Source organism: Oratosquilla oratoria, chromosome 23, assembly GCF_046742065.1.
Source record: "Oratosquilla oratoria isolate Oo_2021 chromosome 23, ASM4674206v1, whole genome shotgun sequence".
Lineage (NCBI taxonomy): Eukaryota > Metazoa > Arthropoda > Malacostraca > Stomatopoda > Squillidae > Oratosquilla > Oratosquilla oratoria.
Genome location: NC_134799.1, coordinates 19,608,654 through 19,626,256, shown reverse-complemented (window position 1 = coordinate 19,626,256; position 17,603 = coordinate 19,608,654). Strand labels below are relative to the sequence as shown.

General features: G+C 45.5%; 2 protein-coding genes across 2 annotated transcripts; one reads left to right on the top strand and one right to left on the bottom strand.

The window, feature by feature from the left end:
- Positions 1-790: 790 nt before the first annotated feature.
- LOC143037727 (uncharacterized) lies at positions 791-1,120 on the top strand. Its single transcript, XM_076206272.1, has one exon. The coding sequence runs from the start codon at positions 791-793 to the stop codon at positions 1,118-1,120; it is 330 nt and encodes a 109-aa protein (XP_076062387.1).
- A 5,123-nt stretch (positions 1,121-6,243) lies between these two features.
- On the bottom strand, positions 6,244-10,079 carry LOC143037726 (uncharacterized). The gene is made up of 4 exons (XM_076206271.1): positions 9,949-10,079; positions 9,300-9,353; positions 7,033-7,425; positions 6,244-6,789 (listed from the first exon to the last, which is right to left on the bottom strand). Exons 1-4 carry the CDS (start codon positions 10,077-10,079, stop codon positions 6,498-6,500), a joined length of 870 nt encoding a protein of 289 aa, XP_076062386.1. The 3' UTR covers positions 6,244-6,497.
- Positions 10,080-17,603: the final 7,524 nt, after the last annotated feature.

The window sequence follows — 17,603 nt, the reverse complement described above, 5'->3', positions numbered from 1 at the left end:
CCCTTTGGCCTCATGAACGCCCCTGGAGTCTTCGAGCGTCTTATGGAGCGCGTACTCGACGGTATGCAATGGAAGGCGGCAGTCGTCTACCTAGACGACGTGCTGGTGTTTGGAAACAGCTTCGAGGAGGAGCTGGCCAGGCTCACAGAAGTGTTCGCCCGCATGAGGAAGGCTGGCCTGAAGCTGAATCCAAAGAAGTGCACTCTATTCAAGTCAGAAGTGCCGTTCTTGGGACATGTCGTCGGCAGGGAAGGTGTGAGGACTGACTCACTCAAGGTCACCGCTGTGGAAGGATGGCCAGTCCCTCAGAATGTCTCGGAGCTGCGCAGTTTCCTGGGCCTGTGCACGTATTACCGGAGGTTTGTGGCAGGGTTCGCCACCATCGCCGCCCCACTGCACCATCTGACGAGGAAGGGAGCAGCCTTCGAGTGGAGCGAGGAGTGCCAGCAGGCTTTCGTGGCACTGAAGCGAGCGTTGGTGGAGGCGCCAGTGCTTCCCTACCCCCAGTTGGGCTTGCCGTACATTGTGGACACGGACGCAAGCTAAGAGGGTGTGGGAGCCATGTTATCACAGCTTCGTGATGGGAAGGAGTATGTCGTGGGTTACTACAGCGCCAAGTTTTACAAGACGGAAAGAAACTACTGCGTCACACGGAAGGAGCTGGCAGCAGTGATGAAAGCAATCGCCCACTTCCATCACTACCTGTATGGCACGCGCTTCACCATTCGTACGGATCACGCCTCTCTGAGATGGTTGAAGACGACGAAGGAACCGGAAGGACAGCTGGCCAATGTGGATTGGAAAACTGGAGCAGTACAACTATGAGATCGTGCACCGACCTGGCCGGGTGCATAACAACGCCGACAGCCTAAGTCGCCGTCCCTGCCCACTTGCGTGTGTGCATTGCTCACGGCGGGAGCCTGAGGTGGCTGTGAGGAAAGTGACCGTCGCTCACAACACCACCGAGGCAGACGAGAAGTGGAAGAGGGACCAACGAGAGGATTCTGACCTGTCTCTGGTGATTGGGTGGTTAGAGGCCAGCAGTGAAAGGCCTCCCAAAGAGACAGTGTCACCCGAGATTCCTGCTACCAAGGCCTTGTTGACCAGTGGGAGGCACTGAGTCTGCGAGGAGGAATCCTACACCGGTGTTGGACGCACGCACGAACAGGAGAGGTAAGCTGGGTGGTAGTAGTGCCATGTTCTTGATGACAGGAGCTGCTGAGAGAGATGCACGAGGGGAATACCAGCGGCCACCTGGGAGTGAAACGCACTCTCGAAAATTTGAGGCAAGGAGTCTACTGGCTGGGCCTGCGGCGAGACGTTCAGGAGTTGTGCAAGACTTGCCGTATGTGCGCCGCCAAGAAAGGCCCCGCCCACAAGACTCGCGCCTCCCTGCAGTTATATCACACCGGGGCGCCGCACATTAGTCGGAATCCATCATTTTGTGAGCAGAAATCAAAGTCAGAATTGTGTTTAAAGGACTTTTGTACATTATTAAGAAGAACATACAGTGTCAGTTAATATGATTATCTTACTGGTATATCATTTGGGTTGGCTGAAAAAGAAATTAAAGAAAATATTGCATTTCCATCAAGTTGCTCTTACAAATGAAATTTCATCATTGGGCACCTTATAAAGAGATATAGATAATCATGCAAGAAAAAATATATAAAAATTGATATGGAATAGCCTTAGGTATTAACTATGAATTATAATAGTATATTTAGAAAACACTGAAAAAATTATAGATATCCATATTTATCCACTCTGTATCATACACTAACACCCAAATAGTACATTTATCTATATCATGAAACATAATGTATAACCTACTTTTGCCAATATTTTGAGAAAATGGCATTTAAACAACTAAAAATTTCGTCTTGCAGTGACAAAGGTATTGAAATCCCCGCTCACCTCCGTTTTCTTTGCTTGTCAACATTGTAAACAGACCTGACATGCTGACAATTTTCTCACTGCACAATAACAGAGCTTACAAGTAAAGTAAACTTTATTTTTGTATTTTGTGATACATGGTATCTAAATATATCAAGGTTATGTATGTCAATAAATATATGAAGTGAAAAAAGGTGAATACTATAAGAATGATGAAATGAGATGCCAAACGAGATACTAATATTAAAGATTTAAAATAGTTACCCATAAACGAATAAAGAAAACTTACTGAATACAAGAGAAAATTGTCCCCAAAGGGAAAATCATTGTATGATTATGAGTCATGATAATTAGTCGACAAAGTATAATTATTGTTTTGTTATTTCTTTATAGGTATGGCTGTTATTAAGAAAGAAGATATTGTGACACATTATTTATCAAATGATAGAGACAACTTTTGACCAAGCAATTGATATCATAATAGACCACGAACTGCACAGTGATGTAAATGAGGGTAGTATAGTGTCAAGTTTCATCTGTCCATTACGGTTGTCATTCAGAGATAGTAAAAAGATAATATGGCAAAATCCAGCTCCTTCTTCTCCCATTTATTGCCGTCCAATAAAAATCGCCTTCAGTAAAGAATTGGCAGAAAGTACAAGGCAAGAAATACACGAATTTCAAGAGGCAATAACCAGTCTTGTGCCTACAGTAGTACAGAATGTTCAAGTTCACCACAAATTAATATTAACAATGGTTGATGGGAAGGTATGTCAAGCATTAACAAACACTCCCTTTGCTGCATCTTATTTTATCTGTAAACCAAGGACAAATCCGTCAGCCATGAATAATCTAAAGGAAATACAAGATAAAGATATTGATGAGAATGCTCTTTCCTATGGATTATCACCTTTGCACCTTCTTATAAACACAATGGAATGTATTCTGCATATTGCTTATAGAATGAAGTTGGAAACATGGATGATAAAAGGAACTGAAAATAAGAAGATATACAATGAAGAGAAGAAGAGAATATGCACCGAATTAAAGAGGGAATTGGGGCTTAATGTAGACACTCCAGCGCAAGGATCTGGTACAACCAATAACGGAAACACAACTAGGAGTTTTTATTTTTCAGATCCAGAAAATGTATCTAGAATAACAGGAGTTGATGCCAGGCTTATTCATCAACTTTCAATTCTACTCAGTGCCTTAAATTCAGGATATGACATTATCAGCACAAAGTACGATGAATATGCCAAGAACACTGCCAATTTGTTTGTACAACTGTACAACTGGTACTATATGCCAGTTTCTGTACACAAGATGTTAATGCATGGCAGTCAAGTGATCGAGTCTTTCTGTATATCCGTCGGACATGCATCAGAAGAAGGAATTGAGGGAACTCACAAGATCTTAAGAAATGCAAGAGAACACCACACCTGCAAAAGATCACGGATAAGATCCAACACAGACCTCATAAACTGGCTGCTACTCTTATTTGATCCAGTCCTCGCTGGACTTAGAAAGAGGTCTTCTCATAAGCTTAAACAATTGCCATCAGAAGTTCTACATCTATTAAAATCCCCAAAGTTTAATGTCAATGCCCCCAACAAATGCAGAGAGAGAGAGAGAGAGAGAGAGAGAGAGAGAGAGAGAGAGAGAGAGAGAGAGAGAGAGAGAGAGAGAGAGAGAGTGATAGAAAGAGAGGTATAGACAGTTAGGCTACCATTTAATGATGTAATGCATCATACATAAGTTTGCTTCTTCATTACGACTATTTTTCTTATTGTATATAATAATAATTGTTATATATCTGATTGTTATGAGTGTTTATTGTCCCAAGTGTGTATTTATTACTTAGTATATCGCCTAACATCATTGTAGAACGAAATGTGAATTCAACGCTATGTATACAAGTGCAAACATTTGGTTATGACGACAAAAAAAAAGACAAAAAAAAAAAAAAAAAAACTGTCAGTGAATATGGGATGTTAAATACCGTAGGTAGCTCACGAATTTGGACAATCTGACTACTGTGCGCGCCGATGGAACGCCTGGCTGTGGATATAGCCGGCCCTTTTCCGTGCACAGAGAGGGGAAACAAGAACCTATGCGTGGTAATGGACTACTTCTAGAAGTGGCCGGAAGTCCTCTACCTAACCACGAGGCAGGGACTGTGGCTCAGTTCCTCGTGGAGGAAGTGTTCGTGCGCTATGGAGTCCCAGGGGAATTGCACTCAGACCAAGGACGAGAGTTTGAGTCGTGGGTCTTTAAGGAATGGTGCAGTCTGCTTGGCATCAATAAGACTCGTACTTCTCCCCTGAGGCCCCAGAGCGACGGTATGGTGGAGAGGTTTAACGCGACGATTGTCCAGCAGCTGGCCAATTCTGTCAGGAGGACCAACGCGATTGGGACGTGTGGGTGCCGTGCGTTCTCATGGCCTATCGTTCAGCTGAGCATGAGGCCACGGGATTCACGCCAGCCAAGTTAATGTTTGGCAGGGAAATTCGTCTGCCAGTCCACCTCTCTACCGGCCGACCACCGGGAGCAGAACTCCCACATACATATAGTGACCAAGGTAAAACGAGTGCTATAAGGTACGTTCGCGGGGGGGTGGGGGTGAGGGAGAGCCAGAAAACCTCTCCACTGCGCAGGTAGATGATGACGTCAACGGAAATATCGAGACCAGGGTTCCGCGGGTCGAGAGCTGTCAGTCACTCACACACCAGTGTGTGGAGCGAAGCTCCATCTTCTGATTAAAGGGGTAGCTAAGGCAGACAAATAACATATAAAAATGCCAACAGTTTGTATAGTGCAGAAGTGTAATGCCGTTAGACTGAAAGTTGATAGAAATATACATTTCTTTTCACTACCCAACTTAGAAAGAAATGGATTGAATTATGTGGCACACACAATACTCGGTCATCTGGATATATATGCAGCCGTCATTTTGAAAGTAACTATTTATTAGCAACATTTCCTGAATTTTTTGTTCTATTGCAAATAAACAGACCAAAGAATCCGGTTAAAACATAACTGAGCTTGATGGAGATAATACTTCTTTGTCGCGGCTAGTGCCGCTTAAATTGTTTTTATCGGCTTAAGAAACCTGCACAGCGAAGCTATAGCGGTAATCCCCTACCACACTCCTGGCCAAATGGCCACTTCCGGAAGGGAGTGTGTGGTTGGACATTCCGCATAAATCATCGGAAATTTAAAATTCCCGGCTCTGTGCAGGTGGCGCAAGCGTCTACAACCCCACCTCCCCCTCCCTATCCCCTCCCTTCTTACTCGGCTGCACGGATTGAGCCGTCACTTCAATGAGAAATGAAGGCTTCGCCTGTGGGAGGAGGGAGGGACCCTAAATCTGTGCAGGTTTCTTAAGCCGATAAAAACAATTTAAGCGGCACTAGCCGCGACAAAGAAGTATTATCGGCTGAGAAGAAACCTGCACAGCGAAGCTAAGCATGAGACGAGGATAGGTGGGAGGAGAAGGTGAAGCCCAAATTGTAGTCGAGGACAGGGCTCAAGCCGTTATTACGTGTGTCTCGTATGGGAGACTATTCATCTTATCATTCAGTAGAGGGGAGACAAAAAGCATCAAGTACTTATATCGATATCAATATCAATATATATATATATTCATTTGTTTATTTTTTATAAAAATAATATTGTACAATTTACATAGTGCATAAATTCTATGTAGAATATTGTATCTTGCTCATCGGTTCCTGGGCCTTCCCCTACCCCTCGGTCGCCCTTTGCCCCCCTTCTTTTGCGAAGAGAGGGGTGGAGCCGTTCCCATGGCGACACATGGGACAGGGGTGATCGAGTGGTAGAGATACCGTGTCTTGAAGGAAGTTGCTGATGCCCAGCCCCCGAGGTCCTGCACCCGTTCCACAGAGTGGGTGCGGAGAAATGCCAGCGATGCCGCGAGGCCTCTGATGTTGTGGGCGTGGGGGGCATGGCCCGGGTCGGCCTTCTCTATAATGCGGCAAAGTAGACGCGCCAGGGACCTCGGGGTTAGGGGGTTCCGAGATTTCGAATTGTAGAAGAGATGATCCTCGGACACCCCTTCCGTGCGTTCCACGTAGTCTTTAAACGCACGGACCGGGCACAGCGGGTGTGGGTTTCCTTCCTCCAGGAAGGATGGTATTCTGATAGGGCCAATCATGTCGTCCGCCTGCTCATTCTTGGCTAGGAATGTAGGTGATGGAGCGAGAGTTAGGGCAGAGCAGTCCTCCTCCAGGTTGGAGAAGGACTGGTGGCGGGTGATCGCCGCCAGCTGTGACGCCCTATAACCCGTAGCCAGGGCGAGCAGAAAGACGGCACGTTAAAGGAAGTGTTCCCCCTCCATGATGGTCCCTTCGAACGTCAGGTACTGCAGAACACGATGCAAGGACCAGGCTAGGACCGGCTGACGTCTCGGCTCTCTCGAGGCGCGGATCCCCTTCATTAGAAGGTTTCGCTCCCTTTGTGGCACTCTGATGTTCATGCCGAAGCAGAGTGGATCAGCGAGGGCTGCGGAGTGAGCCGAGATCGTCGCCGGTGCCCTGTTGGTGGTGTCAGCTAGCCAAGACAGGAAGTCCAGAACTGTGCTAGCGGAGATGGTCACTATCGCGTGTCTCCGAAGGTTGGGAGGGTTGTTGGATCTGGATGACGGTCGGGACCGTAGCGAAGACGCGGTCTGTCGCTTCCTGGTCGAACAGACCACGGGAAAGGGGAGCTGCTCTCACCACGCCCCGGCGAGCTATCTCCGGGGCCGACCGCGTTGCAGACTGACGAGCTGCCAAACGAGCCGCGGTGAAGGCCCTCGCTGCTGGGGGTAGGGCTGATGACGCCATGTTGGCTGTACCCTCTGCCACGGTAGAGAGTGCCGCCAGGGTGTGTCTGCATACAGAAAACACGCGAATCAAATTAGTAGGGCGAGAAGGATCCCGATCCCCGGAGGGTGTAATAAAGTCACATCGCTCATTTGTAGAACGTATAACATATGCGAGGCCGAGGTCGTTTCCGAACGACCTCGTCCTCGGGCGCTAGTCAAGAGGCTCCGTCCTGGGTGAAGACGCTACCTGAGCGTCTCTCGCCAGGACAGGTCTGGACCCTCTGTATAGATTGAAATATCCCACTCACCTCAATTCTTCCCGCGGGAAGTCCTCAAAGCTCGTGGCGAGCGTCGTCAGCCAGTTCCTCATCATCGCGATTGCCGTGACGGTCGAGATGGTAGAGGCAAGGTCTTGTCTGGTCGAGGCCTCCGTCGTCAGCAACTTAGCCTCCGGTTCACTAAGTTGATGGGGGAGGGCGGGGTCCCTGCCCGAGTGCCATAAGCAATCGCGCAGGCCCTCCGGCGCGAAGGGTGGTGGCAGGACGACGGGGAATGATGAAGGGATATGCCGTCGAGGAGGAACCGTCTTGGGTTGGTCTTGGGCCCGCTCGAAGAGAGCAGGGATGTCTAAGGCCTTCTCCCCTTTCTCCTGCGGGAACCAGGCGTTTGGGGAGAGTGCTACCGCCGGCGAGTCCCCCGACCTGTCGACAAACATATGCCCATCAGGGTTTAAACGAGGGTTCTCCAGGAGAGCACCTAATGCGTCCAGAGTGTTAGAGGTGGAAATCCTGGAGGGCGTGGAGGCCGGGGCGGAGAGGGGTCGAATCTTATATAGAACCTTAGCCCCCTCCTCGTCGTTGGCCCACTTTAGGATAACGTCATCTCTCCTCCTCCAGCCCTCCGGTAGCGAGTAGTCGGGAGACCAGGCCACTAGCATCAGGCCTTCTCCAAACGAGTACTCCCAGGACCGGGGAAGGTCACACCATGAGAAGGGGCGGAACTCAAAAGAGTCCGTCATGGTAGGAGGATAAGGTAAAGAAGAACTGTAGTGGTCCTCCACCCCGTCCAACCCGACGGACGTCTGATTGGGGGGTTCCTCCTGAGAGGGGCCTTCTAGTCCTATACCTGTCGCCGGCACGGAGGGGCGGAGGGAAGGACCAGGAGGGAGAGTGGGAGGGGGGGCTAGAGCCGTAGGTTCAATAGGAGGTTGCTCTGGAGAGGGGTGCGTTATGATTTGCGCGGCCTGAAAGGCCGGATAATGTGATAGGGCCGATTCAAGGACGGGGCCTATCAGGGACGGAAGGAGGGCAGCCACTTGGGCAGCCAGAGTTCCCTCTCCCCTCGTTTCGTCCTCCGGCTCCCTGCCCTTGTGGGATTTACGGCGAGGAAAAGGAGAGCGAGGAAGGGAGGGTGAGTTGGGGGGAGAGGCTGTGGAGGGTGGGGACAAGCTGAGCGTCCTGGACCTCGGTGAGGCAGACCTCTTTTTCGAGCGAGATTTCCTGCCGGGTTCACGCGAGTGAACTAGGGAGGAAGACGAGTTCGTGGGGGTGCTTGACAAAGCAAGCCGTAAGGGTTTTAAGGACCCTTGATGGTCGGATGTATGGGGCTGCCGAGAGGCCTGAGGACGCTCGGGGACACCATACTCCGCAACATCAGACTCGTCCCCTTGTACTCCGAGAGGCCCAGGTTGTGCACCAACGGAAGTCTCGGAGACATAGGGAGACGGATGGCGAGGGCGAACGAGGCCCAATTCCACGCCTAACGCCGGATCCGCCCACACTAGGGGGGGGGGGGTCGTCAGCGGATTTCAATTTCCGAGCTCTGCGCCATGCCTCCCGAAGGAGTTCGAGGGCAGCTAGCTTGGAACGGGTTTTGGGAGGAGCAGCACGAATCTCCTCAACCCGCGCTTTGCACACAACGCCAGCTTGTGAGAAACAAGGGGTATGGCGGGAGCAGAGGTCGTGGGGGTGCTTGACAAAGCAAGCCGTAAGGGTTTTAAGGACCCTTGATGGTCGGATGTATGGGGCTGCCGAGAGGCCTGAGGACGCTCGGGGACACCATACTCCGCAACATCAGACTCGTCCCCTTGTACTCCGAGAGGCCCAGGTTGTGCACCAACGGAAGTCTCGGAGACATAGGGAGACGGATGGCGAGGGCGAACGAGGCCCAATTCCACGCCTAACGCCGGATCCGCCCACACTAGGGGGGGGGGGGTCGTCAGCGGATTTCAATTTCCGAGCTCTGCGCCATGCCTCCCGAAGGAGTTCGAGGGCAGCTAGCTTGGAACGGGTTTTGGGAGGAGCAGCACGAATCTCCTCAACCCGCGCTTTGCACACAACGCCAGCTTGTGAGAAACAAGGGGTATGGCGGGAGCAGAGGTCGTGGTAGCCGTCTGACGAGATCCTGGCTGTGCAGCCGGATTCCACACACAAGCGTTTGGTCTGAAAATAGAATAATGGTAATCATAGACGGGGTGTCCCAAAGGTGTCTGGACACAACACCGAAGGGGAAAAACTGCAGGAGAACAGGTAGAGCTCCCTACGAGAACACGAGCACGAGCAGGAACCAGACTTACCTGCATGAAAAGAAGGTGGGTTGTTGAGTGACCGACTCGTCTGGTTCCGCGATGCTAAGTGACGGCTCAATCCGTGCAGCCGAGTAAGAAGGGAGGGGATAGGGAGGGGGAGGTGGGGTTGTAGACGCTTGCGCCACCTGCACAGAGCCGGGAATTTTAAATTTCCGATGGTTTATGCGGAATGTCCAACCACACACTCCCTTCCGGAAGTGGCCATTTGGCCAGGAGTGTGGTAGGGGATTACCGCTATAGCTTCGCTGTGCAGGTTTCTTCTCAGCCGATAAAGGTCTACATATAAACTGACATGTCATCCCATCTAATAACTCGTCATATTAATATAATCCACCTAATGTGAAAGCATGGAAAACATTTTTATAACTTTTCTGGCGGTCATATCTCAGATACTGATAATTTGAGGATAAGAAAATGATACTGCGTAATTTCAGTATTATGTGAATATCATAGTGTAATTTTAAAGTTTACCATACATACAGATGTTTTTCTTTAAATTTTACATTTTCTTTCACCTCTCCCTCTCTCTCCCTCTGAATTTCCTATGACGTCACGGTGGAGGTGCGCGGAGTGGGGGGGGGGGTACTCAACGTACCTTATAGTATTCGTTTTACCTTGATAGTGACTACGTGATTACGATACAGCGGCGACTGGAGGAGGCTTCCCGCTGGGCGAGGCAACACCTGCGAGTGTCAGGCTATGTGGAGGCAGTACCAAGGTCGCGCCAGAAATGCAGAACATCAGCCCGGCGACTTGGTCTGGCTGCATATTCCACAGAGAAGGCCTGGCAAGTCACCGAAACTCTAATCTGACTGAGAAGGACCATATAAGGTGACGAAAGTAATATCCACTGTGAATTACCGACTAGAAATGCCTGGCAGAAAGCGGGCGAGTAAAATCGTACACGTAGATAGGCTGTGGAAACACCCAGACGAGGGAGAATTTACCTGAGGTGAACGTGATGTAGAGTCGAGTGACAGTGACAGTAGTAGTAGTAGTTGTGATGATGGTGATCTTAGTCCTGGTGTTGAACGTGAATATGATAGTGATAGTGACCCTGAGAGTGATGAAGATGTAGCACATGAAGACTCGGAGAAAGAATGTGAAGATGAAGTAGAGAGAGATCAGAGATCTGGTCAACTTCCCAGAAATAGGAAGCTACCAGCGTGGTTAACGGACTATGTGATTGACATTTAATGTGATTAATGCGTTCATTGAATATGACATTTGATGTGATTAATGTGTTCTTTGGATATGGCATTGGATGTGATTAATGTGTTCTTTGGATATGATATTGGATGTGACTAATGTGTTCTTTGGATGTAATGTTTTCCTAATGAAGAAGTGAAGTTTTATTTTTTATACAAAAATTTTTGTGTAAGTTCTTTTGTAAGACTTAGTTTGTAGATGAAAGCTGACGGGTCATCAAGCTTTGTAGAGGTGGGTAATGTGGCGGAAGAGCGTGAATGAGTGTTGCATAGTATGCCTGGATGGTTGGTCTGGACGTGACGTGATTTGTAACTTGGATGAATATATGCTTGATGCGTGATTCGGAGAGGACGTAGGGGGTAGCAGTAGCGAGGGTATGTGTGGGGGAACGCAGGGGGATGGTCCCTGCGGGCCCGCCATAACCATCTCGCCGGCAGTGCGAGCCTAGACCCGGTGTAAACAAGACGCCGTATCAACCTCTCATTGGGCATAAGAAAGTCAAGAAAGTGATACTCCTGCCTTTTCCCTGACCCGGACAAGTGTGTAATTTACTATTGCACTCGTGGGTTCCGGATCACGGCCCATGCAGCCATAGAACTGGTGAGTTTGAAGTGAGAGGGTTTGTCATGTATAGTGAGATATGTAACAATATAATTGTTTTGTTACCTTTTCCAGTAATCAAAATAGTTTTTTTTCCTTCCGTTTGGATTTTGCCTTAACTACATCAAGGCCACGAAGTACGAACCCCTCGTAGACAGAGAGTCTGCTGTCGAATTGTAGAATTCGTCTGCTATTGTGGAAAACAAAAGCTACTGATGACGCTGTGTCGACAATTCGTAGAATATGTAGAATAAATGTAGAATTTTATTCTTCTTCTGTTTTCTAATGAATTTAATGAAAATTAATTCATGATAAATATTAATATAGACTATTAAAGGCATTGTTACTATTGATATGTATATAGACAATGAAAACGTAAAGATAATTGAGTTTTTTACTATGCGCATCAGTTCGAAGTGAACGGAATATAATATTCATATACATATTTTGTATGTATTTTCTTTGTATTTTTTAAGATTTCAAAAATATAACAATTTATCGTAAGTGACATAGATGGCGTATTAAACATGACGTCATATTTTGGCGGGGTTTTGTTTTCTTCGTCACCATTCTCTACCATGGTTGTCATTACACCCACGTCCACTGACCAGGTAAGTCTTTGTTTTCTTTTCAGTAATAACTCTACCTTTGTTGCATTAAAACGTGTTCATTTTAGACGTAATCTCTATATTATGTGGGTATTGTGGTTAATTATTCAATTATAATTTTTACGTAATTTTTAGATTGATATGGCTCTCAAGAGGAAATTTAGAGATGTCTGGATGGCTGACCCTGCTTTCCAACCATGGTTGTCTTCCGTAATAGAAGACCCTGAGAAGGCAAGCTGCGTATTCTGCAAGAGACAGTTTGGGGCTCATTTGACAGCCATAACAAGGCACAAGGAGACAAAGATGCATATCCTCAATGTGCAAAAATTCGAAGATCTACCCAAGCAAGAGACTTCATCTTCTCCTGTAGGGTTGTATATAATATTCTATTTACTTATTTACTTAATATGAATAGAGACCAAGTTTAAGGATAAATGTTACCTAAAAAATTATACATCTAATGAGTCAAAAATACGTGTATAACATAGCTGAAATCCTTTTCAGGTTGGTGCCAGCGTTGCTGTAGCTGTGGCTCTCCTGATGGCATTCATTGCAGAGCACAATCTTTCATTCTCCATCATTGACCATATGGTGGAGTTAATGAAAGTTATGTTTCCTGACTCTGCAATTGCCCAGGAGATTCACATGCATAAGACAAAATGTACCGAGACCATGAAGTCACTGGCCAACGTCATCACAGAAGATCTCGTGAAGAAGCTGAGGATATACAAATTCTCAATCATAATAGATGAGACAACCGATGTCAGTTGCACCAAAACGCGTGCTGTACTCGTAAGGTATTTTGACTTGACCAGCCACAAAACAAACACGTGTTTCTTCTCTTTGATCAACCTTTATAACAGTGGTTCTGTGGGATCAACAGGGGAGAACTTATATGAAAAGTTAATGGAGACACTAGATAGTCATAACATCCCAAGGAGTAATTTTATTGGAATTGCAGCGGACGGTGCCTCAAAAATAATGGGAGAAAACTCTTACACCAGCCGCCTCAAAGATAGTTTGCCTGGCATAACAGTATTTCGCTGTATATGTCATTCCATCCACCTTGCAGCATCAGAGGCAGCTAAACAACTTCCTCGTAAATGTGAAGATCCGCTAAGAGATATATATTCCTTCTTTTCTCATAGTGCCAAAAGGAAGCACGAGTTAAAGATTTTTCACAATTTTTGCAATGTCAAGCCACATGAGATCCTGCACCCTTGTCAAACACGCTGGCTCTCATACCATGAAGCTGTAGCTCGCATCTTGGAGCAGTGGCAACCTCTAAGGCTCTACTTCATCGAAAAAGAATCAGAACTAAGGTTACTTTCAATTCAAAATATAATTGAAAAGATGCGAGATCCCTCAGTGAAAATGTATCTTACATTCTTAAATTATATTCTTCCTAAATTTAAGAAACTAAATTTAATGTTTCAAAGTAATGAGCCAACTATTCACTTATTGCAAGAATCCATCACTGAACTACTCGGAAGTTTATTGAGATCTTATTGTGCTGAATATTTTAGAAACATCAATATAGCAGATATAGATCCTACAGATGATAAGATTTTCTTGCCAATCAATCAAATTTATTTGGGACCCGAAATGCATAAATTAATCCAGGACCAATCAACCTTAAAACATTCTACATTAATAACATATGTGAAATCAAGATGTAGGGATTTCTTCATCACAATGGCAGTGCAAATCAAAATAAGGTTCCCAATTGATAACGACCTATGGAAAATGTTTTTTTTTTTTATCACCCCAAAAAATAATGGACAAACGTACAAGGGATGAAATGAATACGCTTGTAGATTTTCACAAAAGCTGTACCACGACTGTTTTCAGGAAATATAAATGAGTTCGATGACGAATGGCGCAAACTTGATTTTGTAAATTTTCCTGGCCATAAAAAATATTACAATTTTGCACTCTTCGCTCTACAAGTCCTCGCACTGCCTACATCAAATGCTGACGCCGAAAGACTTTTTTCAGTTGTCGGAAATATCAAAACAAAAATTCTAAATTCTTTACAGATCCCCTCACTCACTGCTTTAATAAAGGTAGCTGAAGCGGTCAAGGCTGATGGGGGATGCATTAAATCTAATCCTAATAATGCTTTGTTATCAGTGTGCAGATAGATTCTAAAATAAATTGTAACCTTAGTTAAAATTTTTATCATTACCCCTTATTAACTGAATTAACCGAGTATTAATATATTTTAAAGATTTGGAGCAAAATAAATAATAAAAATTAAAGGTACAACAATTATAGGCCCTATCACCTTTAGCGAGGTGCCCCATAACAACATCGTTTTCTCTTATACAAGGTAAACAGAAAACGTTTAAAATTAGCTTATGTAGACAAGCGACAGCACTGCTAAGAGAGTCATTATATCCTTGCGTAAGGCATAACATAGAATGGGGGCCCGTCGGGATTTTCTTACCTGAACAAGGAATATGAAGGTGTGAGATATACGAGCGAGACGTAATACATAAACGTTACACTTCCTTTCCCACAGCCGTCGAAATTGTCCAGCTGGCTGGCAACCTTGTAACTCAGTACTCCAGTAAAGTAATAATTGGTCCAAGAGAGATCACTGTCAGTTAATTGTTAAATACGCCATTGCACATGACCACGTTAAATTCTTTCAGCTGTAAATTTCGAAAGAGTACTGAAGTAGGATCTGTTTAGGATACGTGTGGGAACGATAATTCTATCCTACTTACGGCAAGTAGTTTTGGTTAATGTATTCTGTCTTAGAGATTTATAACATTCGTGGGAGTCGAGTTTTACCCACCTGTAATTCTTGTATGATACACCGCGTAAGCGAACCACGCTCAATACTTTGTTTAGCCGCAACCGTTAGCGAGTAAAAATTTCGCGATGGCAGAAAAGAATACCGAAGACTTTGTTGAGAACCCCTCGGTGGAAGAACTTGTAATTCAGAACCCAAATAAAGAATGTCTGAAAGAAATAGCATCAAGATGGGACTTAACTTATCCTGCGAACATTAGTAGAACTGAATTAGTCCAACTGATATTGAGACATATAGACCAGTTAAAGAAAACGGAAGAGAACGAAGGCAGAGAATTTGACAATTTAGAACAAACAGTTGCAGCCAAATTAGACATTAGTCCTACGAAGGAAGTTCAATTAGACCACCTAGAATATCAAACATTTGAAATGAAGATGAGGTATGAAATACAACTTAAGGAACTCGAATTGCAACGTGAAAGGGAACAAAGACAACATGAGAACGAGCAAGGACAAATTAAAAGACGACATGAGAAAGAACAAAGAGAACACGAACTCAAACTCAAAAAGCTCGAACTATCGACCCCAAATCAACAAGTACTTTCAAATACAAATAAGTTAGATCTTTTGCAGTACACCAAACTTATTCCCGCCTTCTCAGACAAAAATCCGACCTTATTTTTTCGAGAATTTGAAGCAGTGAGTAACCATTTTGCAATTCCCCAAGCAGATTGGATATGGCTTATTAAGCCAAAGCTGTCCCCTAAAGAGTTACAGGTATGTAACAATCTGGAAAATAGCACTGACTACGAAACGGTCAAACGGACAATTCTTTCCGCTTATGAAATTTCCACCGAAGGTTATCAACAAACCTTTCGAAATTCAAACAAACTTAACTATCAGACTTATATGGAGTTCGCGTCAGACAAACTCCGAGCATTAAAGAAGTGGATTAAATCAGCATCAGCAGATAATCTTGAGAAAGTAGTGAAGAATTCGTGCGTAAAATTCCTCACTACTTAAAAATTCACATTGTTGATAGGGAGGAAATTGAGCTTATGAAAGCAGCCAAATTGGCTGATACTCTGTTATTGATTCACAAAAATGTTGGAAAGGACGGTAACCGCCAACAATCTTATGTAAAACCAACTAGTGGTAGTAAAGATGGTAAAATTTATAACTCCAGTTCCCCTGTTTGTTACTTCTGTAAGAAAACAGGACACATGATTGTAAATTGCCCAGACCCAAAATGTAAAGTAGCTCAAAAGAATATAAAATCTGTAGCTTTCTTTAACCATTCCACTGTCAATTCTATAGATCCTTTTCAGCCTTTCCGTTTCACGGGAACAGTAATGCTTGGTCCAGACTACGTAGGACCACACCTCCAAATAGTGAGAGACACCGGAGCAGCACAGTCATTGCTACTTCAGTCAGCGCTGCCGGGAGTCCAACATAATTATACAGGAGAAAATGTATACTTACAGGACTTCCACAACCCCTTCTCAGTACCACTGGCAAAGGTGTACCTGAACTGTGGACTCATCAAGGATACTGTCTCCTTAGGAGTAAGTGAAACGGCAACCCTACCAGTCCTTGAAGCAGATTTTATACTAGGTAACAATCTAGCAGGAGAACTAGTCCATCCTCCTTTAATTGTTTCTGTTTCTCCTCTACCATATAACCCAACTTCTACCATAGAACAAACCCAACCCAACCTATTTCCAACCTGTGGTATTACACGATCACAAGCAAAAGTTAACCAACCAGCTCTTCCCTCTCTAACCACTCCAACCACCCTGCTTACACTCTTCTGAGCAGAGCATCAAAGAGGCTCAACAGAATGACCCTTCCTTAGCTCCTTTGTTTAACAGAGCTATTCCCAAGGAGGATATCCTACATTCTCCCTCCTTTTATTTGCACGAAGGAATACTTATGAGATTGTATAAACCTCGTCACCTTTCTGATGATGATACCTGGGCAGAATGTCACCAAATTGTTTTACCTGTTAACTTGAGGACTCAGGTAAAGGAGATTGCTCATGCAAGACACTCAGGACATTTAGATATTAAAAAACTTATTTACGATTCTTGTCAGAATTCTTTTGGCCTGGTATGAAAACAGGAAGGTAGATTCATTAAATGTTGCCACACTTGCCAACTAGTGGGCATGGCGAACGAGTCTATCCCTCTGTTCTGTACTGTTCTGTATAATTTGGGAAGAATATTCCCACGGGCTTTGAGTGTGAGCCCGTTTGGAGGATGATTTGACTTATGAGTGTGTGTGGGCCCAGCCACACACACTCATATATTCACAAGATGTGCATACATATATGAAATACGTATGCACCCTTCCTAACATTAGCTGTGTGTTCAGTGATGGTGGTTAATGTAGCAAGTGGTGTAATAGATTTGGAAAAAGTAGGGGTGATTCAATATATGAGTGTGTGTGGCTTGGCCACGCCCACTCATACATTTACCGGATGTGCATACCTATGTTAAATATGTATGCACATCTTGGTGAATTCACCCTTCCTGACATGAACGGAGTACACAATAATATAAGCAAAAGAATTAAAGGGGGGCTGACACTCCACCAGCCGACGCAGTTCGTAATTACTTAAGTGGCGGCATAGGCGACGCACAAGACCCTCAGATGTTGTCGGAGGCCCTCTCCTCAGAAAAGCAGTTGCGGGGCAATTCTTGAGGTAGTGTTCTAAGGTGGTTTCTGGGTGGCGGCAATGTTGGCATTTCTTCTCTCCTGCTGTCGGGTTGATCTTAATCTGCCAGAAACAACGGTCCTCCAGCCGCAGACGGAAGAGCAGAGTTTCCACTTTTCTAGGTGTGGAGCGAGGAAGTACAAGGGGCTCGTAGTCTGTGACTGCCCTGTACCACCTCGCCCTCTCTGATACCTCTGCCTCCAGTCTGTGCTGGAGGAACCGTTGTACCTGATTGAGAGCCTTGGTGCGTATGCGCAGCTGATTTCTGCTAAGAGGGATGACAACATCGACTTCGGGTCTTTGGCGCGCCACTTCTGCTGCGGCGTCAGCTAGCTCGTTAACTGGGACGCCCACATGGCTCGGCACCCAGTTGAGCGTAACACTCCTGCCTTGCTGATG

Coding starts and splice junctions, on each gene's coding strand:
- LOC143037726 (XM_076206271.1), bottom strand. CDS start 10,079: ATGCAGCCAGACCAAGTCGCCGGGCTGATGTTCTGCATTTCTGGCGCG. Junction 7,426..9,299: donor CCCACCTTCTTTTCATGCAG/GTAAGTCTGGTT, acceptor GTTTGTCGACAG/GTCGGGGGACTCGCCGGCGG. Junction 6,790..7,032: donor TTCCCGCGGGAAGAATTGAG/GTGAGTGGGATA, acceptor TTCTGTATGCAG/ACACACCCTGGCGGCACTCT.
- LOC143037727 (XM_076206272.1), top strand. CDS start 791: ATGTGGATTGGAAAACTGGAGCAGTACAACTATGAGATCGTGCACCGA.